This window comes from Pelophylax lessonae, assembly GCF_965119305.1.
Source record: "Pelophylax lessonae genome assembly, contig: HAP1_SCAFFOLD_159, whole genome shotgun sequence".
In the NCBI taxonomy this organism is placed as follows: domain Eukaryota; kingdom Metazoa; phylum Chordata; class Amphibia; order Anura; family Ranidae; genus Pelophylax; species Pelophylax lessonae.
The window spans coordinates 335,770-355,980 of NW_028120131.1; the positions used below are offsets into that span (position 1 = coordinate 335,770).

Sequence of the window (20,211 nt, forward strand, 5' to 3'; positions counted from 1 at the left end):
AAGCAGACTAAGGACATGGATTACTGGAACCATCTCCTGTGGTCTGATGAGACCAAGATAAACTTATTTGGTTCAGATGGTGTCAGGCGTGTGTGGAGGCAACCAGGTGAGGAGTACAAAGACAAGTGTGTCTTACCTACAGTCAAGCATGGTGGTGGGAGTGCCATGGTCTGGGGCTGCATTATTGCTGCTGGCACTGGGGAGCTACACTTCATTGAGGGAACCATGAATGCCAACATGTACTGTGACATACTGAAGCAGAACATGATCCCCTCCCTTCAGAGACTAGGCCGCAGGGCAATATTCCAACATGATAACCACCCCAAACACCTCCAAGACGATCACTGCCTTGGTAAAGAAGCTGAGGGTAAAGGTGATGGACTGGCCAAGCATGTCTCCAGACCTAAACCCTATTGACCATCTGTGGGACATCCTCAAACGGAAGGTGGAGGAGCGCAAGGTCTCTAACATCCACAAACTCCATGATATCGTCATGGAGGAGTGGAAGAGGACTCCAGTGGCAACCTGTGAAGCTCTGGTGAACTCCATGCCCAAGAGGGTTAAGGCAGTGCTGGAAAATAATGGTGGCCACACAAAATATTGACACTTTGGGCCCAATTTGGACATTTTCACTTAGGGGTGTACTCACTTTTGTTGCCAGCGGTTTAGACATTAATGGCTGTGTGTTGAGTTATTTTGAGGGGACAGTAAATTTACACTGTTATACAAGCTGTACACTCACTACTTTACATTGTAGCAAAGTGTCATTTCTTCAGTGTTGTCACATGAAAAGATAGAATAAAATATTTACAAAAATGTGAGGGGTGTACTCACTTTTGTGAGATATTGTATGTATATATATATATATATAGAGAGAGAGAGAGATGGACGGACGGACGGACGGACGGACCAATAGATAGATAGATGTGATTTTAAGAAAATAATTGTACTAGTAATAATGGAAATATCAAAAATAGGAAAAAGGTAGGTGGAAACAAAAAGGTGCAAAATGAAAATAAAAAAAATGAAAATAGAATGTAACAAATAAAAGCAAAAATAAGAAAATTAATTATAAATAAAGATACAAAATCATAATAAAGTAAAGAAAGAAATTAGACAGAAAATGTATATGAAAAAATAAAAGGAAATCAGTGAAAATAAAAGTAGCTTTTTGCTGCATTCATTTCCGTGTGTTTTACCGCGTTTGCTGCACATTTTTGCACGCAATAAAACACGCGTCTGCTTCTTATATTTGACAAATGAATGGTAACACAAACGTTCATTTTACTGCATTTTTTACTCCCCATTTTAACCTGTTTGTTGTACTTTTTAACTTTATTTAAAAAAAACAAAAAAACAATATAAATATATATATATGTATAACAGTTATAAGAAGTATGCTGCTGGCTCCGCCCATCATGCTCCTCCCATAAGTGAATTATTATTTTTGGGTGTATTTGTCCTTTAACCGCTTGCCGACTGCTCACAGTATATTTACGTCGGCAGTCAGCCCCTCACAGGCAGAGCAACGTAGTACTATGTCGCTAGCCTGTGAGGGTCTAGGGAGCGAGCGCGTGCCGCCGGAGGCGCGCTCCCGCGCGGTCATGGACCCCCCCCCGCGTGTGACCGGCGGACCCAATCGTCCGCCGGTCACTCACGATCGTCGTGGAGAGGGAGAAAGGCAGGCGGCTGATGTAAACAAGCCGCCTGTAATTCTCCCCTATTTAGGAATAGTGATCATACGGTTCTACTATGTAGGACCGTTGATCACTGTTCCTACACCAGTAGCCATGTCCAATCACAGTTAAGCCCCGTACACACGTACCGATTGTTGGCCGCAAATATTCGGCCGCCGACCGATCGGCCGATTTTCGGCTTGTTAGTATGATTCTTCCGACAGCCGACAGCACATTTTCGGCCGAACAGAATCTGTCGTGCAAGCATTAAAATTTTTGTATACCGACACCAGAACGGCCGATTGTGCGTCAGTCAGTACAGATTTCGGCTGACAATCAGCAGATTTGCAAGACTGGGCATGCTCAGAAAAGAAAAAACACAGGGAAAGTTAACCATCACATGACATCACTTCTGCAGTCGGCTGTTGTTGGCCGAAAAAATTTGTGTGCAGTCTTTAGCACTTTTCAGCGGACACCGACAGCCCGGGGACAAAAGACAGCCGATCGTTCGGCCGACGATCGCTACGTGTGTAAGGGGCTTAAGAATCACCCCCCTAGGGACACACACAGCCCCTCCCTCTCAAAAAAAAGTTAACCCCTTCCCTGCCAGTGTCATTTTACAGTAACAGTGCATATATATAGCACTGATTACTGTAGTAATGTCACTGGTACCCCCAAAAGTGACAAAAATGTCAGTCAAGGGTCCGATCTGTCCGCCTCAATGTCGCAGTACCGTAAAAAAAATCGCAGATCGCTGCCATTACTCGTTAAAAAAAACAACAAAAATGACAGAAATCTTTCCCTTTGTTAGTAAACGCGATAACTTTTGCACAAACCAATCAAAATACGCTTTTTGCGATTTTTTTTACCAAACATAGGTAGCAGAAAACAAATTGGCCAAAAATGTTAAAAATTTTTGATTTTTGCATTTTTTTGGGGGGGAATTTCATATAAAAAAATGTGAAAAATATTGTTATTTTTGCAAAATTGTCGCTCTTTTTTTGTTTATAGCGCATGATCAAAAAATTGCACAGGTGATCAAATACCACCAAAAGAAAGCTCTGTTTGTGGGAAAAATATTTCATTTGGGTACAGCGTCGCACGACCGCGCAATTGTCCGTTAAAGTAACGCAGTGCCGAATCACAAAATAGGCCCTGGTCAGGAAGGGGGTAAAATCTTCCGGGGCTTAAGTGGTTAAGTGTGAATGGACAGCCCTCTGTAGGATGCTATGCTGTTCGGTGTAATTCTAGGATGGGTCAGTAGATGGCAGCAGTGAGCCGCACAATGAGATAGGAATGATAATATTATGATAAGGAGTAGCATAGTATCACTTCACTCCTCTCCTCTGCCCAGCTGGGAGCCTTTCTATCATCCGATTGGCTGCCCGAGCTCTCAATCACCATAAATCTGTTCAAGAGGGCGGGGTTTGTTTCTGAGGTTTATTACAACATGGTACCACTCAGTTCCGTTAGTGACAGGGGAGGCGTGTCTGGAAGTTATCCTGCACCTGATTGGTTTTATAAGGCAAGGGAGGGTGGGGCTGTTCTTGTACAGTCCGCTAGGGTAAGGGCGGGGATTGGGGCAGGCCGGCGCTGATTGGCTGCCCGTCGCCCCCTCCTCGTCGCTCAAGTTATGCCTCCGGCGCTGGTTGGTTGGGGGTTGGAGGCTGCGCTGTGATTGGCTGTTGCCTGGCAGCGGTGCGGTCCCGGCTCATTCCGCTCTCAATGGCGGCGGGGAGCGATGAGGAGGAAGGCGGCGGAGAGGGAGAGAGCGATCTACACCGACCGGGAGGGGGGAGGAGGAGTGCCGAGAGAGCCCTGGAGGAGGCGGCCCGGACCGGGGACCTCAACCTCAGCGGCCGGAGACTGAGGAGTATACCCGAGAGGGGGCGGAGCTACGACCTCACCGACCTGACCCGAGCGGGTGAGACTGATCCCAATAATACTGTATATGTATGTGTGTCACCCCACAGGGGGCGGGGCTAACACCTCACCCGAGTATGTGACAGGAGGGGGAGACCCCCGTGACTGTGTGTGACCCCAATACTCACCCCATATCCGTGTGTGACCCCAATACTCACCCCATATCAGTGTGTGACCCCAATACTCACCCCATATCAGTGTGTGACCCCAATACTCACCCCATATCAGTGTGTGACCCCAATACTCACCCCATATCAGTGTGTGACCCCAATACTCACCCCATATCCGTGTGTGACCCCAATACTCACCCCATATCCGTGTGTGACCCCCAATACTCACCCCATATCAGTGTGTGACCCCAATACTCACCCCATATCAGTGTGTGACCCCAATACTCACCCCATATCCGTGTGTGACCCCAATACTCACCCCATATCCGTGTGTGACCCCAATACTCACCCCATATCCGTGTGTGACCCCAATACTCACCCCATATCCGTGTGTGACCCCCAATACTCACCCCATATCCGTGTGTGACCCCAATACTCACCCCATATCAGTGTGTGACCCCAATACTCACCCCATATCAGTGTGTGACCCCAATACTCACCCCATATCAGTGTGTGACCCCCAATACTCACCCCATATCAGTGTGTGACCCCAATACTCACCCCATATCAGTGTGTGACCCCAATACTCACCCCATATCAGTGTGTGACCCCCAATACTCACCCCATATCCGTGTGTGACCCCAATACTCACCCCATATCCGTGTGTGACCCCAATACTCACCCCATATCCGTGTGTGACCCCAATATCGAGATATGTGACCCCAATACTCACCCCATATCCGTGTGTGACCCCAATATAGAGATATGTGACCCCAATATAGAGATATGTGACCCCAATACCGGCCCCAAGTCAGTGTGTGACCCCCAATATTGTAATATGTAACCCCCATACCAGTCTGTGACCCCAATACCGACCCCAAGTCAGTGTGTGACCCCAATATAGAGATATGTGACCCCAATACTGACCCCAAGTCAGTGTGTGACCCCAATATAGAGATATGTGACCCCAATACTGACCCCAAGTCAGTGTGTGACCCCAATATAGAGATATGTGACCCCAATATAGAGATGTGACCCCAATATCGGCCCCAAGTCAGTGTGTGACCCCAATATAGAGATATGTGACCCCAATACCGACCCCAAGTCAGTGTGTGACCCCAATATAGAGATATGTGACCCCAATACTGACCCCAAGTCAGTGTGTGACCCCAATATAGAGATATGTGACCCCAAGTCAGTGTGTGACCCCAATATAGAGATATGTGACCCCAATACTGGTCCCAAGTCAGTGTGTGACCCCAATATAGAGATATGTGACCCCAATATAGAGATATGTGACCCCAATACCGACCCCAAGTCAGTGTGTGACCCCAATATAGAGATATGTGACCCCAATACCGGCCCCAAGTCAGTGTGTGACCCCAATACTGGTCCCAAGTCAGTGTGTGACCCCAATATAGAGATATGTGACCCCAATATAGAGATATGTGACCCCAATACCGACCCCAATATAGAGATATGTGACCCCAATATAGAGATATGTGACCCCAATACTGGTCCCAAGTCAGTGTGTGACCCCAATATAGAGATATGTGACCCCAATATAGAGATATGTGACCCCAATACCGACCCCAATATAGAGATATGTGACCCCAATACCGACCCCAATATAGAGATATGTGACCCCAATATAGAGATATGTGACCCCCATACTGGCCCCAAGTCAGTGTGTGTGACCCCCCCCCAATATCAGTGTGTCACCCCCCAGTACTAACAGCAATATTCTCATGTGACCCCATTAGTGGCCCCAAACCAGCGTGTCATCCCAATAACAATCCCCATATCTTTGTCTGACCCCCAATAACCATATATGTGACCCCAATAATGACCCCCAAACCAGTGTGTTACCCCCAGAATCATTGTGTGGCCCCCAATACTGACAACCATATTGTGTGACCCCCATCATTGACCCCAAACCAATGTGTCACACCCCAATATGGACCCCCATATCCTTGTGTGACCCCAATATACACAACTGTTTTGTTGTGTGACCCCAGTACTGACTCCATTAGTGTGTCACCCCAATATTGTCCCCATATGAGTGAGAGACCCCAATATTTAGAGCAGTATCCTTATGTGACCCCCCACCCCCCCCCCAAAAACCAGTGTGCCACCCTAATACTGACCACTTATTATTGCGTGACCCCCCCAAACCTGTGTCTCCCTAAAAATACTGACCACAAACCAGTGTGTGACCCCAGTATTATTGTGGCCCCCTCAATTCTGACCCCATAGAAGTGTGTGACCCAAATACACACAATTTTGTTGTGTGACCCCCAAACCACTACATGACCCCGTACCAGTGTCACCCCAATACTGACAACAATATGCTTGTGTGACCCCCCTAAACCAGTGTGCCATCCAACTCACCTGATCTGAGAGGCGGAGCTATCACCCAACCCACCTGACCTGAGTGGGTGAGAGTCAGAGCCCCCTGACCCTCTACCCTTTCTCATTGGCTGGCCTGGTACACACAGTGACCTGACCCCAAAAACAGTGGTGACCCCAGCATTGACCCAAAAACAGTGGTGTCCCCAGCACTGACCCAAAAACAGTGGTGTCCCCAGCACTGACCCAAAAACAGTGGTGTCCCCAGCACTGACCCAAAAACAGTGGTGTCCCCAGCATTGACCCAAAAACAGTGGTGTCCCCAGCACTGACCCAAAAACAGTGGTGTCCCCAGCACTGACCCAAAAACAGTGGTGTCCCCAGCACTGACCCAAAAACAGTGGTGTCCCCAGCACTGACCCAAAAACAGTGGTGTCCCCAGCACTGACCCAAAAACAGTGGTGTCCCCAGCACTGACCCAAAAACAGTGGTGTCCCCAGCACTGACCCAAAAACAGTGGTGTCCCCAGCACTGACCCAAAAACAGTGGTGTCCCCAGCACTGACCCAAAAACAGTGGTGTCCCCAGCCCTGACCCAAAAACAGTGGTGTCCCCAGCCCTGACCCAAAAACAGTGGTGTCCCCAGCCCTGACCCAAAAACAGTGGTGTCCCCAGCCCTGACCCAAAAACAGTGGTGTCCCCAGCCCTGACCCAAAAACAGTGGTGTCCCCAGCCCTGACCCAAAAACAGTGGTGTCCCCAGCCCTGACCCAAAAACAGTGGTGGCCCCAGCCCTGACCCAAAAACAGTGGTGGCCCCAGCACTGACCCAAAAACAGTGGTGGCCCCAGCACTGACCCAAAAACAGTGGTGGCCCCAGCATTGACCCAAAAACAGTGGTGTCCCCAGCCCTGACCCAAAAACAGTGGTGTCCCCAGCCCTGACCCAAAAACAGTGGTGTCCCCAGCATTGACCCAAAAACAGTGGTGACCCCAGCATTGACCCAAAAACAGTGGTGACCCCAGCACTGAACCCCACCTGACTGACCTCTACTGGAAGGGTAAAACCAGGTAGGGGCCCTTACTTGACATGAGAAGGGAAGATATAGGGACCCTCCTCTATGGTGACCTCCCGGACAGTGGTATGGAAAGGGGTGCAGTAATGGGGTACACACTCTTATCTGAGTACACAATCCGCATCTCAGAGGCTCTCTTTGGGTTTGGTCTCTCGGTGAAGTTGGAGAAGATTTGTTGGACTTTGTAGGAATTGTGGGTAGAAGGAGGTGACTGCCAGTCTCTGTTATATGGAAGGACTTGTTGGGGTCCAATGATTGGGGGTTTGTCTATAGGGGCCCCAGGCTTGGAAGCAAGTCAGATGCAGAAAAATGGCGTGCTTGTGAGATCAGTTTGGTATCTGTCTTAGATCGGTTCGGTTTGATGTCGGTCTGAGATTGGTTTCCTTTGAGATGTATTAATATTGATTTGTGACAGTTTTACCCCAAAAACCAGGACAATGTAGTCCCAGCCGGCTTCTTATACCTCGTAGGGTCTCCGGAATCTCTCCCTCACAGTTCTCGGCTCTGTAGATGTAATCCAACCACTGAAATCTCATTTATATTCATACATGTTCATGTCTTTTCTAAGGCTGCTTTCAGTCTTCTTATGGACCCGTGTAGATTGGTCTTTTTTTTCATGTCGGACGGGTTTTGCATTTAAGTCTACAGCATTGCAAAACCCGTGTGAAGCGGGTCAGGAGGAGGTTGACTGGAAGGAGATGACCTGCAGGTCAGCAGGAATTCAGCCGCAGGCCAGGAGGACCTTTTTCTTTTCCTCTGAGATATAGTAACGTTGACCAGGAGGAGGACGGCTGCGGGCCAAGAGAAAGTTGGTTTTCCTTTTGAGTTCTATTATTAACATTGACTTAAAGGAGGTCAGCTGCAGGCCAGGAGAAGGTCAACTGTGGGCCAAGCGAAGGCTGGTTTTCCTTTGAGATTTATTATTAACGTTGACTTAGGAGGTCAACTGCGGGCTAAGAGAAGGTCAGCTGCAGGCCAAGAGAAGGCTGGTTTTCCCTTTGAGATGTATTACTTTCTCTTGGCCCACAGTTGACCTTCTCCTGGCCCGCAGTTGACCTCTTCTAAGTCAACGTTAATAATACATCTCAAATGGAAAACCAAATTTTTTCTTGGCCCGCAGTTGACCTCCTCTAAGTCAACATTGGTTTTCCTTTTGAGATGTATTACTAACACTGACTTAGAGGAGGTCAACTGCGGGCCAAGTCAACGTTAGTAATACATCTCAAAGGAAAACCAACTTTCTCTTGGCCCGCAGTTGACCTCCTCTAAGTCAACGTTCGTTGGTTTTCCTTTTGAGATGTATTACTTACGTTGACTTGGAAGAGGTCAACTGCAGGCCAAGATAAGGTTAGTTTTCCTTTTGCGATGTATTACTTTCTCTTGGCCCGCTGTTGACCTTACCCTGGCCTGCAGCTGACCTCCTCTAAGTCAACGTTCATAATACATCTCAAAGGAAACCCAACTTTCTCCTGGCCCGCAGTTGACCTCCTCTAAGTCAACGTTGGTTTTCCTTTTGATATTACTAACGTTGACTTAGAGGAGGTCAACTGCGCGACATGAGAAAGTTGGGCTTCCTTTTGCGATGTATTACTTTCTCTTGGCCTGCAGTTGACCTTACCCTGGCCTGCAGCTGACCTCCTCTAAGTCAACGTTAATAATACATCTCAAAGGAAACCCAACTTTCTCCTGGCCCGCAGTTGACCTCCTCTAAGTCAACGTTGGTTTTCCTTTTGATATTACTAACGTTGACTTAGAGGAGGTCAACTGCGCGACATGAGAAAGTTGGGCTTCCTTTTGCGATGTATTACTTTCTCTTGGCCTGCAGTTGACCTTACCCTGGCCTGCAGCTGACCTCCTCTAAGTCAACGTTAATAATACATCTCAAAGGAAACCCAACTTTCTCCTGGCCCGCAGTTGACCTCCTCTAAGTCAACGTTGGTTTTCCTTTTGATATTACTAACGTTGACTTAGAGGAGGTCAACTGCGGGACATGAGAAAGTTGAGTTTCTTTTGAGATGTATTATTAACGTTGACTTAGAGGAGGTCAGCTGCAGGCCAGGGTAAGTAATACATCGCAAAAGGAAAACCAACCTTCTCTTGGCCTGCAGTTGACCCCCTCAAAGTCAGCGTTAGTTGGTTTTCCTTTTGAGATGTATTACTAATGTTGACTAAGAAGAGGTCAACTGCGGGCCAGGAGGAGGTCAACTGCAGGCCAAGAGAAGGTTAGTTTTCCTTTTGAGATGTATTACTTTCTCTTGGCCCAAAGTTGACCTTACCCTGGCCTGCAGCTGACCTCCTCTAATTCAATGTTTATAATACATCTCAAAGGAAACCCAACTTTCTCCTGGCCCGCAGTTGACCTCCTCTAATTCAACATTGGTTTTCCCTTTTGAGATGTATTATTAACGTTGACTTAGAGGAGGTCAACTGCGGGCCAAGAGAAAGTAATAAATCAGCCTTCTCTTGGCCCGCAGTTGACCTCCTCTAAGTCAACTTTAAGAATACATCTCAAAGGGAAAACCAACTTAGAGGAGGTCAACTGCGGGACATGAGAAAGTTGGGTTTCCTTTGAGATGTATTACTAACGTTGACTTAGAGGAGGTCAGCTGCAGGCCAGGAGAAGGTCAACTGTGGGCCAAGAGAAAGTTGGTTTTCCTTTGAGATGTATTAACGTTGACTTGGAGGTCAACTGTAGGCCAAGAGAAGATTGGTTTTCCTTTGAGATGTATTAACGTTGACTTGGAGAAGTTTGGCTACAGGCCAGGAGGAGACCAAGACTTGTGACAGAGCAATTTACACAGGTTTCTGCATGTCGCACATTGGGCAGCCCATGCGTTTAACTGCCCTATACTCGTTTGTTGCCCAAAAGAAGCTCTTGCTCTACTTTCAGGAACAAGCTTTGCGTGACTTTTTTTTTTTTTTTTTTTTTTTTTTTTTTAAGGGGTTTTCTTTGTGCGACAGAATCGTGCAGCTTGAAACTATTGATGCTCCCTACTGATACCGCTGCTCGTGGAAGAGAATTCCACATCCTTACTGCTCTGACAGTAAAGAACCCCTTACTCACCGCTTCTCTTCTAATTTTTAGCAAATGGCTGCGAGTCCTTTTTATATTCCCTTTCTCTGAAAAGTTTGTTCTTTATGCTCGGGTCACCAGTACAGTATTTGTACATTGATATCATATCCCCCCTCAATCGTCTCTTCTCCAGAGAGAATAAGTTCAGTGCTTGCAGTCTTTCCTCATAGTTGATGTCCTCCATTCCCCTAATTATTTTTGTTGCCCTTCTCTGGACTCTCTCCAGTTCCAGCACATCCTTCCTGAGGACCTTGCAATGGTAATGGTCACCAGAAGAAATAGGGTTAATCTCTCTAACGGAGACACAGACAGCAATAAAGACAGACGGGGGTCCAATCCCTCCACTCTATCCAAAACTAAAAAAATAAATAAATAAAAAGTTTTGCCTTTAGTTATAGTGTAACTGTGAATAGCGGGCCTGTGTCACTCCAGTGTGTGCAATGATGTGTAATGCAACCAACATTGCGAGGCATCCCCAATGTGTTTGTTTTTGTGTATATGGAGGTGGGGAAATCTCATTATTTATTTTTTTGGAGGGGGTGCTTGAGTGTAGCTTTATTTTTAGTTTTAGTTTTTTTATTGTACTTTTTTTTTTTTTTTTGCTGCCAAAACTTTATTTATATCACATAGTTGACCAAAAGTCCCCTGCCTGTGTGATACTATTTGTTGGGACAGGTTCTCTTTAGTGACACATTGGATGTCTTGTTCTCCCTCCATTGATGGTAATGGGGGTGCAGATCGGGGCAGCGGGGGAAAGTGACTGCAGACCTGGGAAGTGATGTAACGCGCCTTCCTTGTGGGATCTTGTTGGGTAGGTCAGTGAGCAGATATTTGCTGGGCTCCCCGTCCCTTCTGCTGAGCTCCCCCGTCCCTTCTGCTGAGCTCCCCCGTCCCTTCTGCTGAGCTCCCCCGTCCCTTCTGCTGAGCTCCCCCGTCCCTTCTGCTGAGCTCCCCCGTCCCTTCTGCTGAGCTCCCCCGTCCCTTCTGCTGAGCTCCCCCGTCCCTTCTGCTGAGCTCCCCCGTCCCTTCTGCTGAGCTCCCCCGTCCCTTCTGCTGAGCTCCCCCGTCCCTTCTGCTGAGCTCCCCCGTCCCTTCTGCTGAGCTCCCCCGTCCCTTCTGCTGAGCTCCCCCGTCCCTTCTGCTGAGCTCCCCCGTCCCTTCTGCTGGGCTCCCCGCGTCCCTTCTGCTGGGCTCCCCGCGTCCCTTCTGCTGGGCTCCCCGCGTCCCTTCTGCTGGGCTCCCCGCGTCCCTTCTGCTGGGCTCCCCGCGTCCCTTCTGCTGGGCTCCCCGCGTCCCTTCTGCTGGGCTCCCCGCGTCCCTTCTGCTGGGCTCCCCGCGTCCCTTCTGCTGGGCTCCCCGCGTCCCTTCTGCTGGGCTCCCCGCGTCCCTTCTGCTGGGCTCCCCGCGTCCCTTCTGCTGAGCTCCCCCGTCCCTTCTGCTGAGCTCCCCCGTCCCTTCTGCTGGGCTCCCCGCGTCCCTTCTGCTGGGCTCCCCGCGTCCCTTCTGCTGGGCTCCCCGCGTCCCTTCTGCTGGGCTCCCCGCGTCCCTTCTGCTGGGCTCCCCGCGTCCCTTCTGCTGGGCTCCCCGCGTCCCTTCTGCTGGGCTCCCCGCGTCCCTTCTGCTGGGCTCCCCGCGTCCCTTCTGCTGGGCTCCCCGCGTCCCTTCTGCTGGGCTCCCCGCGTCCCTTCTGCTGGGCTCCCCGCGTCCCTTCTGCTGAGCTCCCCGTCCCTTCTGCTGAGCTCCCCACGTCCCCTTTGCTGAGCTTCCCAGTCCCTTTTGCTGGGATTCCCCGCGTCCCTTTTGCTGGGATTCCCCGCGTCCCTTCTGAGCTTTTCCATTCCCCCCTCTTCTGAGCTTTTCCATTTCCCACCCCCCTCTTCTGAGCTTTTCCATTCCCCCCCCCCTCTGCTGAGCTTCCCTGCGCCCCCTCTGCTGAGCACTCTCCCCTCTGCTGGTTCCCAGGCCTGCAGCTGGGAGAACTGATCCCCAGAAACGGGGACAGATGTGGTGGAGGGGGAATTTATCTTGGTGGGGGTTGGAGGTTGGTAGGGTACATATAAAATTAGTATAACTGTCACTTTTTTTTTTTAATAAATGAGTGTCAGTTATTCTTGTGTGATATTTATAGATGGAGTCCTCTCCGGAGTGCACACAGATCTCCCCAGGTGTGGGAGATACAAGAATCCCCGCCACCCCCTGAATATCTGTTTTGGATATTCTGATCTTTTCCAGAGTTTCTTACTTTTTTTTTTTCTATACTTCTAGATGGATTTTATCACTTCAAAGCTGTGCGGGGGGCATCAGATAATGGGAGGCGCCCCCAGTGAGGGGGGGATGGTTGGCGGCTCTATGTGATGTAGCGGTGGGGTACGTCCTGTAATAAAGCGGAGGGTTCCTGGTATAGATTCCAGTCTGATGACAGGAGAGGAATGCACCCCCCATCTGTGCAGACATGTGCCAGGAATTATCCACTACCGCTGTGTGTCCGTCCCGGATCACCGTCCCCAGAGTACACCGGGGGGGGGGGGGGGCTTATCCCAGAGCCTGCAGGATGGCCGCTTCTCATCTACAGCAATCCCAACCAAACCAAACCATGTACCAATAGGAAAACACTTCCATAAATAGGACCGGAGTGGGGGGGGGGGGGGGGGGCTGGGAGAGGCAGGGGGGTACACGGGGGGTATACAGCTTTTATTTCTGATTGGTGTATTCTAATGTTACATGGCCGCTCTACAATGGGGTGTTGTATAATTAAAGTGTACATAAACCTAGGAACAGAAATGTCATATATTGTAGCTGAACAATTCTTAGATATGATGACTGCATTAGTTTTCTTTTTTCCAGGCCTTTTTTTCTTTTTTTTTTTTTTTTTTTATGGTTCATTTTTACCTGGTGGTCATTTTTTTTCTTTTCTCTTTTCTCTTCCTTTTTGTTTCCTCTTTTCTCCTCTTTTTTTTACTTTTTTCTCTCTCACTTTTTCTTTCCTCCTTTTTTTTCTCCTTTTTTCTCTTTTTCCTTTTTGCCTTCTTTTCTTTATCTTTTTCTTTACTTCTTCTGTTTTTATTTTATCTTTCCTCTTCTTCTCTTTTCATTTCTTTTCTATTTTTTTATTTTTATTTTTTTTTTCTCCTTTCTCCTCTTTTCTCTTTCTCCTCTTTTCTCTTTCTCCTCCTTTTTTTTCTCTTTCTCTTTCTCCTCCTTTTTTTTCTCTTTCTCCTCCTTTTTTTTCTCTTTCTCCTCCTCCTCCTTTTTTTTCTTTCTCCTCCTCCTCCTTTTTTTTCTTTCTCCTCCTCCTCCTCCTTTTTTTCTCTTTCTCCTCCTCCTCCTTTTTTTTCTTTCTCCTCCTCCTCCTCCTTTTTTTCTCTTTCTCCTCCTCCTCCTTTTTTTTCTCTTTCTCCTCCTCCTCCTTTTTTCTTTTTCCATTTGTTTCTTTTTTTTTTCCCCCCACTTGGTGACAACACTCACCCGTACTGTGTGCAATGAGCATTGTCAGGACAGGAAGTGCTAGGACTTTAGGGCATATCATTATCTCCTCTTCTCTTTCAGATAGGGCAGTAGTGGTCAACATTCTAGATATTGGGGACCTTCAGTGTGGGTCAGAGCTTGTGGGAACCGGTACAGGAGATGGCCAGAGCATGCAGGAACCGGTACAGGAGATGGCCAGAGCATGCGGGAACCGGTACAGGACATGGCCAGAGCATGCGGGAACCGGTACAGGACATGGTCAGAGCGTGCGGGAACCGGTACAGGAGATGGTCAGAGCTTGTGGAAACCGGTACAGGAGATGGCCAGAGCTTGTGGGAACCGGTACAGGAGATGGCCAGAGCTTGTGGGAACCGGTACAGGAGATGGTCAGAGCTTGTGGGAACCGGTACAGGAGATGGTCAGAGCTTGTGGGAACCGGTACAGGAGATGGTCAGAGCGTGCGGGAACCGGTACAGGAGATGGTCAGAGCTTGTGGAAACCGGTACAGGAGATGGTCAGAGCTTGTGGAAACCGGTATAGGAGATGGTCAGAGCTTGTGGGAACCGGTACAGGAGATGGTCGGAGCTTGTGGGAACCGGTACAGGAGATGGTCAGAGCTTGTGGGAACCGGTACAGGAGATGGCCAGAGCATGCGGGAACCGGTACAGGAGATGGTCAGAGCTTGTGGGAACCGGTACAGGAGATGGTCAGAGCTTGTGGGAACCGGTACAGGAGATGGTCAGAGCTTGTGGGAACCGGTACAGGAGATGGCCAGAGCATGCGGGAACCGGTACAGGAGATGGTCAGAGCTTGTGGGAACCGGTACAGGAGATGGCCAGAGCTTGTGGGAACCGGTACAGGAGATGGCCAGAGCATGCGGGAACCGGTACAGGAGATGGTCAGAGCTTGTGGGAACCGGTATAGGAGATGGTCAGAGCTTGTGGGAACCGGTACAGGAGATGGTCAGAGCTTGTGGGAACCGGTACAGGAGATGGTCAGAGCTTGTGGGAACCGGTACAGGAGATGGTCAGAGCTTGTGGGAACCGGTACAGGAGATGGTCAGAGCTTGTGGGAACCGGTACAGGAGATGGCCAGAGCATGCGGGAACCGGTACAAGAGATGGCCAGAGCGTGCGCAAAAGTTATCGCGTCTACGAACTAGGGGAAAGATTTGTCATTTTTGGTTTTTTACTAGTAATGGTAGAGAGGTTTTTTTGCAGGACTGCGACATTGCGGCGGACAGATCGGACCCCTGACTGACATTTTTGACACTTTTGGGGGGACCAGTGACATTACTATAGTAATCAGTGCTAAATAATATGTACTGTTACTGTAATAATGACACTGGCAGGGAAGGGGTTAACACCTGTGGGTGATCGAACGGTCCCTAGGGGGTGCTTTCTAACTGTGTGGGGGATGGACTCACTGGATGAACACAGAGACCTGTATTCCTAAATAGGAGGATCCCTGTGTTCATAACTGACAGAACAGCGGTCTGCTGTGTTTACATTGGCAGACCGCCGCTCTGTCTCCACGGGGAGAAATCGTGGGTGCCCGGCGGACATCGTGGCCGCCGGACACGCTGATTGGCTCCCCCTGTGGCCAATGAGGCAGCGCACGTGCGCTCCCACTAGCAGTCCTGTAAAGCTACATACAGGTACGTCATTTTGCGGGCCGACCTACCGCAGTAAAATTATGGCAGCTGCTTGGCAAGCAGTTAAGGTTTGTTTCATACAAATAGATATATAGTGTGTGTGTATGTGATATATATATACACACACACACACAGTGCCTTGCGAAAGTATTCGGCCCCCTTGAACTTTGCGACCTTTTGCCACATTTCAGGCTTCAAACATAAAGATATAAAACTGTAATTTTTTTGTGCAGAATCAACAACAAGTGGGACACAATCATGAAGTGGAATGAAATTTATTGAATATTTCAAACTTTTTTAACAAATAAAAAACTGAAAAATTGAGCGTGCAAAATTATTCAGCCCCTTTACTTTCAGTGCAGCAAACTCACTCCAGAAGTTCAGTGAGGATCTCTGAATGATCCAATGTTGACCTAAATGACTAATGATGATAAATAGAATCCACCTGTGTGTAATCAAGTCTCCGTATAAATGCACCTGCACTGTGATAGTCTCAGAGGTCCGTTTAAAGCGCAGAGAGCATCATGAAGAACAAGGAACACACCAGGCAGGTCCGAGATACTGTTGTGGAGAAGTTTAAAGCCGGATTTGGATACAAAAAGATTTCCCAAGCTTTAAACATCCCAAGGAGCACTGTGCAAGCGATAATATTGAAATGGAAGGAGTATCAGACCACTGCAAATCTACGAAGACCTGGCCGTCCCTCTAAACTTTCAGCTCATACAAGGAGAAGACTGATCAGAGATGCAGCCAAGAGGCCCATGATCACTCTGGATGAACTGCAGAGATCTACAGCTGATTCAGGAAATATAAATCAGAGGGCACAGTATCGGCTTTCGAGCAATACAAGGAGGCAAATAAGAAAAGTAAACACGAAATCAAGATGGCTAAAGTAGACTTTGAGAGACAAATAGCGGAGAATAGTAAAAAAAACCCAAAGAAATTCTTTAAATATATCAACAGCAAAAAAACTAGGGCAGAGCATATTGCACACATAATTAACAATGATGGGAGGATGGTTACAGAGGACACTGAAAAAGCAACCATGCTGAATGCTTTTTTCTCGTCAGTATTTACACAGGAAACGGAAGGGTACACTGACCATGACTGTATGGTTAGTAGTAATACACAGGACTTGCCACTATGGCTAACAGAGGGTGAAATCAGGGAAAGGCTGGATAAACTTAACACAAACAAATCACCAGGCCCGGATGGCGTACATCCGAGAGTACTCAAGGAACTCAGTAAAGTTATATCCAGACCACTGTTCCTGATCTTTGCTGACAGTATTAGGACAGGAGATGTACCAGGGGAGTGGAGGAAAGCTAACATAATTCCGATATTCAAAAAGGGTCAGAGGCATATACCGGGAAATTATAGGCCTGTCAGTCTGACATCAGTAGTATGTAAACTTCTGGAGGGGATGATAAGGGACTATATCGTAGAGTTTGCTAAGGACAACAGAATCATCAGCAGTAATCAGCACGGGTTTACAAATGGGCGTTCTTGTCAAACCAATCTCTTAACATTCTACGAGGAGGTGAGCTGTGAGCTAGATAGGGGCAGACCAGTGGATGGGGTGTACTTGGATTTCGCTAAGCCGTTTGATACAGTTCCCCATAAGCGCTTAATTTATAAAATAAGGTCGGCAGGTATTGACAGCAGGGTTTGCTCTTGGATACGGAACTGGCTAAAAGGGCGTGTCCAAAGGGTGGTAATAAACAGCGCATACTCAGACTGGTCTGAGGTGGTAAGCGGGGTCCCCCAAGGCTCAGTCCTGGGACCAACCTTGTTCAATTTATTCATAAACAGCATTGAGGACGGGATCAGTAGTTTGATATCAGTTTTTGCAGATGACACAAAATTGGCCAGGGCAATAACTGCACAGCATGAAGCAGATATCCTACAGAATGACCTGGACAAAATAACGGAGTGGGCAACGACATGGCAAATGAGGTTTAACGTGGAGAAGTGTAAGGTTTTGCACTTGGACTAGCAACATAAAAACACAATACACGTTAGGAGGGGAACCCTTGGGGGAATCAAAAATGGAGAAGGATCTGTGTGTCTCGGTGGATGATAGACTAGGCAACAGCATGCAATGTCAAGCGGCAGCTGCCAAAGCCAGCAGATTATTAGCATGCATAAATAAAGGGATGTATTCCAGAGATAAGACTATAATCCTTCCACTTTATAAAACTCTGGTCTGACCGCATCTGGAGTATTCTGTCCAGTTCTGGTCGCCAGTCCTCAGGAGGGATGTGTTGGAGCTGGAGAGAGTCCAGAGAAGGGCAACTAAACTGATTAGGGGATTGGAGGACCTTAATTATGAGGAGCATCTGCAATCGCTTGATTTATTCTCCCTGGAGAAGAGATGCCTGAGGGGGGACATGATAGCAATTTTTAAATATCTCAATGGGGATCTAGGCTTAGAAAAAAAGCTGTTCAGTCGAAGGGATTGCATGAGGACTCGGGGGCATACAATGCGATTAGAGGAGAAGCGTTTTAACCTCAGGCAACGCGGGGGGTTCTTTACTGTTAGGGCTACAAGATTGTGGAATTCTCTACCACATGAGGTGGTTTCTGCGGGTAGTATGGTGGCTTTCAAAAGACTACTAGACGTACATCTCAAGGATCAGAACATTCAGGGGTATGTGAGATGATTACAGCCACACACACCTACACAGGTTGAACTGGATGGACTGTTGTCTTTATTCAACCTCAACTACTATGTAACTATGAGGTGGGAGACGCTGTCCATAGGACAACAATCAGTCGTATACTGCACAAATCTGGCCTTTATGGAAGAGTGGCAAGAAGAAAGCCATTACTTAAAGATATCCATAAAAAGTGTTGTTTAAAGTTTACCACAATCCACCTGGGAGACACCAAACATGTGGAAGAAGGTGCTCTGGTCAGATGAAACCAAAATCAAACTTTTTGGCAACAATGCAAAACGTTATGTTTGGCGTAAAAGCAACACAACTCATCACCCTGAACACACCATCCCCACTGTCAAACATGGTGGTGGCAGCATCATGGTTTGGGCCTGCTTTTCTTCAGCAGGGACAGGGAAGATGGTTAAAATTGATGGGAAGATGGATGGAGCCAAATACAGGACCATTCTGGAAGAAAACCTGATGGAGTCTGCAAAAGACCTGAGACTGGGACGGAGATTTGTCTTCCAACAAGACAATGATCCAAAACATAAAGCAAAATCTACAATGGAATGGTTCATAAATAAACATATCCAGGTGTTAAAGTCCAGACCTGAATCCAATCGAGAATCTGTGGAAAGAACTGAAAACTGCTGTTCACAAACGCTCTCCATCCAACCTCACTGAGCTCGAGCTGTTTTGCAAGGAGGAATGGGCAAAAATTTCAGTCTCTCGATGTGCAAAACTGATAGAGACATACCCCAAGCGACTTACAGCTGTAATCGCAGCAAAAGGTGGCGCTACAAAGTATTAACTTAAGGGGGCTGAATAATTTTGCACGTCCAATTTTTCCGTTTTTTATTTGTTAACAAAGTTTGAAATATTTAATAAATTTCGTTCCACTTCATGATTGTGTCCCACTTGTTGTTGATTCTTCACAAAAAATTACAGTTTTATATCTTTATGTTTGAAGCCTGAAATGTGGCAAAAGGTCGAAAAGTTCAAGGGGGCCGAATACTTTCGCAAGGCACTGTGTGTGTATGTATGTGTATATTATATATATATATATATATATATATATATATATATATATATATACAGTGGGTACGGAAAGTATTCAGACCCCCTTAAATTTTTCATTCTTTGTTATATTGCAGCCATTTGCTAAAATCATTTAAGTTCATTCTTCTTCCTCATGAATGTACACATAGCACCCCATACTGACAGAAAAACACAGAATTGTTGACATTGTTGCAGATTTATTAAAAAAGAAAAACTGAAATATCACATGGTCCTAAGTATTCAGACCCTTTGCTGTGACACTCATATATTTAACTCAGGTGCTTTCCATTTCTTCTGATCATCCTTGAGATGGTTCTACACCTTCATTTGAGTCCAGCTGTGTTTGATTATACTGATTGGACTTGATTAGGAAAGCCACACACCTGTCTATATAAGACCTTCCAGATCACAATGCATGTCAGAGCAAATGAGAATCATGAGGTCAAAGGAACTGCCTGAAGAGCTCAGAGACAGAATTGTGGCAAGGCACAGATCTGGCCAAGGTTACAAAAAGATTTCTGCTGCACTTAAGGTTCCTAAGAGCACAGTGGCCTCTATAATCCTCAAATGGAAGACGTTTGGGACGACCAGAACCCTTCCTAGAGCTGGCCGTCCGGCCAAACTGAGCTATCGGGGGAGAAGAGCCTTGGTGAGAGAGGTAAAGAAGAACCCAAAGATCACTGTGGCTGAGCTCCAGAGATGCAGTCAGGAGATGGGAGAAAGTTGTAGAAAGTCAACCATCACTGCAGCCCTCCACCAGTCGGGGCTTTATGGCAGAGTGGCCCGACAGAAGCCTCTCCTCAGTGTAAGACACATGAAAGCCCGCATGGAGTTTGCTAAAAAACACCTGAAGGACTCCAAGATGGTGAGAAATAATATTCTCTGGTCTGATGAGACCAAAATAGAACTTTTTGGCCTTAATTCTAAGCGGTATGTGTGGAGAAAACCAGGCACTGCTCATCACCTGTCCAATACAGTCCCAACAGTGAAGCATGGTGGTGGCAGCATCATGCTGTGGGGGTGTTTTTCAGCTGCAGGGACAGGACGACTGGTTGCAATCGAGGGATAGATGAATGGGGCCAAGTACAGGGATATCCTGGACAAAAACCTTCTCCAGAGTGCTCTGGACCTCAGACTGGGCCGAAGGTTTACCTTCCAACAAGACAATGAC

At 47.5% G+C, this 20,211-nt stretch overlaps 1 protein-coding gene across 1 annotated transcript in view; it reads left to right on the forward strand.

Moving 5' to 3' along the window:
* Positions 1-3,372: 3,372 nt before the first annotated feature.
* LOC309543522 (DISP complex protein LRCH3-like) overlaps positions 3,373-20,211 on the forward strand; it is a gene marked incomplete at its 3' end in the record, with an annotated part of 89,215 nt that continues 72,376 nt past the window's right edge. The window contains exon 1 of the mRNA XM_082275996.1: positions 3,373-3,600. Coding sequence (XP_082132122.1) covers positions 3,402-3,600 — 199 coding nt within the window. The remainder of the gene's footprint in view (positions 3,601-20,211) is intronic.